Genomic DNA, 1,202 nt, shown 5'->3' with positions numbered 1-1,202 from the left:
CTGCTGCTGCTGCTGCTGCTGCTGCTGCTGCTGCTGCAGGTTTGTTGCGCTGCAGCAGGTGGCTCAGTCTGCTGGCGTTGTTACCGCGTTTTGCCGCTGCAGCAATTTTGTTGCTGTGGGGACCTCTCGGGGTGTTTGTGTTTTATCTAGGCTAGAGGTGCAGCAGCAGCAGCAGCAGCAGCAGCAGCAGCAAGTTGCTGCTGCTGCTGCTGCTGCTGGGGGTGGGGGGGAGAGCAGCAAAGGGCTTGCTGCTGCTGCTGCTGCTGTGCGCATGCAGTTTGCTGCTGGTCGCAGCGCTCTCTCCGGCAGACTTACAGCTGCCTGTGCCTTTCCAGCCCCAACAGACGCAGCAGGTGCTGTTGCTGCTATCGCATGCAGCAGCAGCAGCAGCAGCAGCAGTAGCAGCAGTAGCAGCAGCAGCAGCAGCAGCAGCAGCAGCGGGGGAGGCAGCATTCTCCTCCTCGTCAGCTACAAGAGCGGCTGCGTCGCCTGGGTTAGCGTCAACCCCCCAGCTGCTTCTACACCGCAGCAGCAGCAGCAGCAGCAGCAGCAGCAACAGCAGCAGCAGCAGCAGCAGCAGCAGCAGCAGGAGGGACAGTTTTCTGTTCAGTTGCTGTGTCTCGCGCGCCCGGGATCTCCATCTGCTGCTGCCCCTGGCAGCGACGCTGCAGCACAGCAGCAGCAGCAGCAACAGCAGCAGCAGCAGCGGCAGCAGCGACAGCAGCAGCGGAAGCAGCGCAGCCACCTCTGCTCTGTGCGTTTCCTTGATGGCAGCAGCAGCGCAGGAGCTGCAGGCAGCAGCAGCAGCAGCAGCAGCAGCGGCCGCGGCCTGGGCCTGATAGGATGCGTTGCTGCTGCTGTTGCTGTTGATGAAGCAGCAAACCTGCTGCTGCTGCTGCTGCACCGCAGACTGCTGACGTACTACACAGAGGAGCGGCTGCTAGCCACAGGGATTACATCCTTAGGTTTGTTGCTGCTGCTGCTGCTGCTGCTGCTGCTGCTGTTCGTGCTGCTGCTGCTGCTGGTGCTGCTGCAGTTGCTGCTGCTGCTGCTGCTGTTGGGATTGGTGGTTGCTGCTGGTGATGCTGCTGGTGCTGTTGTTGCTGCTGCTGCTGGTGGTGTTGCTGCTGCTACTGTTGTTGGGTTGCTGCCTTTGCTGCTGCATATTTTGCTACTGCATCTGTTGCGGCTGCTGTTGCTGC

At 61.4% G+C, this 1,202-nt stretch overlaps 1 protein-coding gene across 1 annotated transcript in view; it reads left to right on the top strand.

The window, feature by feature from the left end:
- Positions 1-271: 271 nt before the first annotated feature.
- EMH_0051230 (uncharacterized protein) overlaps positions 272-1,202 on the top strand; it is a gene marked incomplete at both ends in the record, with an annotated part of 8,588 nt that continues 7,657 nt past the window's right edge. Inside the window, one exon of the mRNA XM_013496728.1 lies at positions 272-965. Coding sequence (XP_013352182.1) covers positions 272-965 — 694 coding nt within the window. The remainder of the gene's footprint in view (positions 966-1,202) is intronic.

The sequence above is a fragment of the Eimeria mitis genome, genomic scaffold, assembly GCF_000499745.2.
Source record: "Eimeria mitis Houghton genomic scaffold, Emh_scaff2263, whole genome shotgun sequence".
NCBI classification, from domain to species: Eukaryota; Apicomplexa; class Conoidasida; order Eucoccidiorida; family Eimeriidae; genus Eimeria; species Eimeria mitis.
The sequence above is the reverse complement of the archived record's forward strand: the minus strand, read 5'-3'. Positions and strand labels throughout refer to the sequence as shown.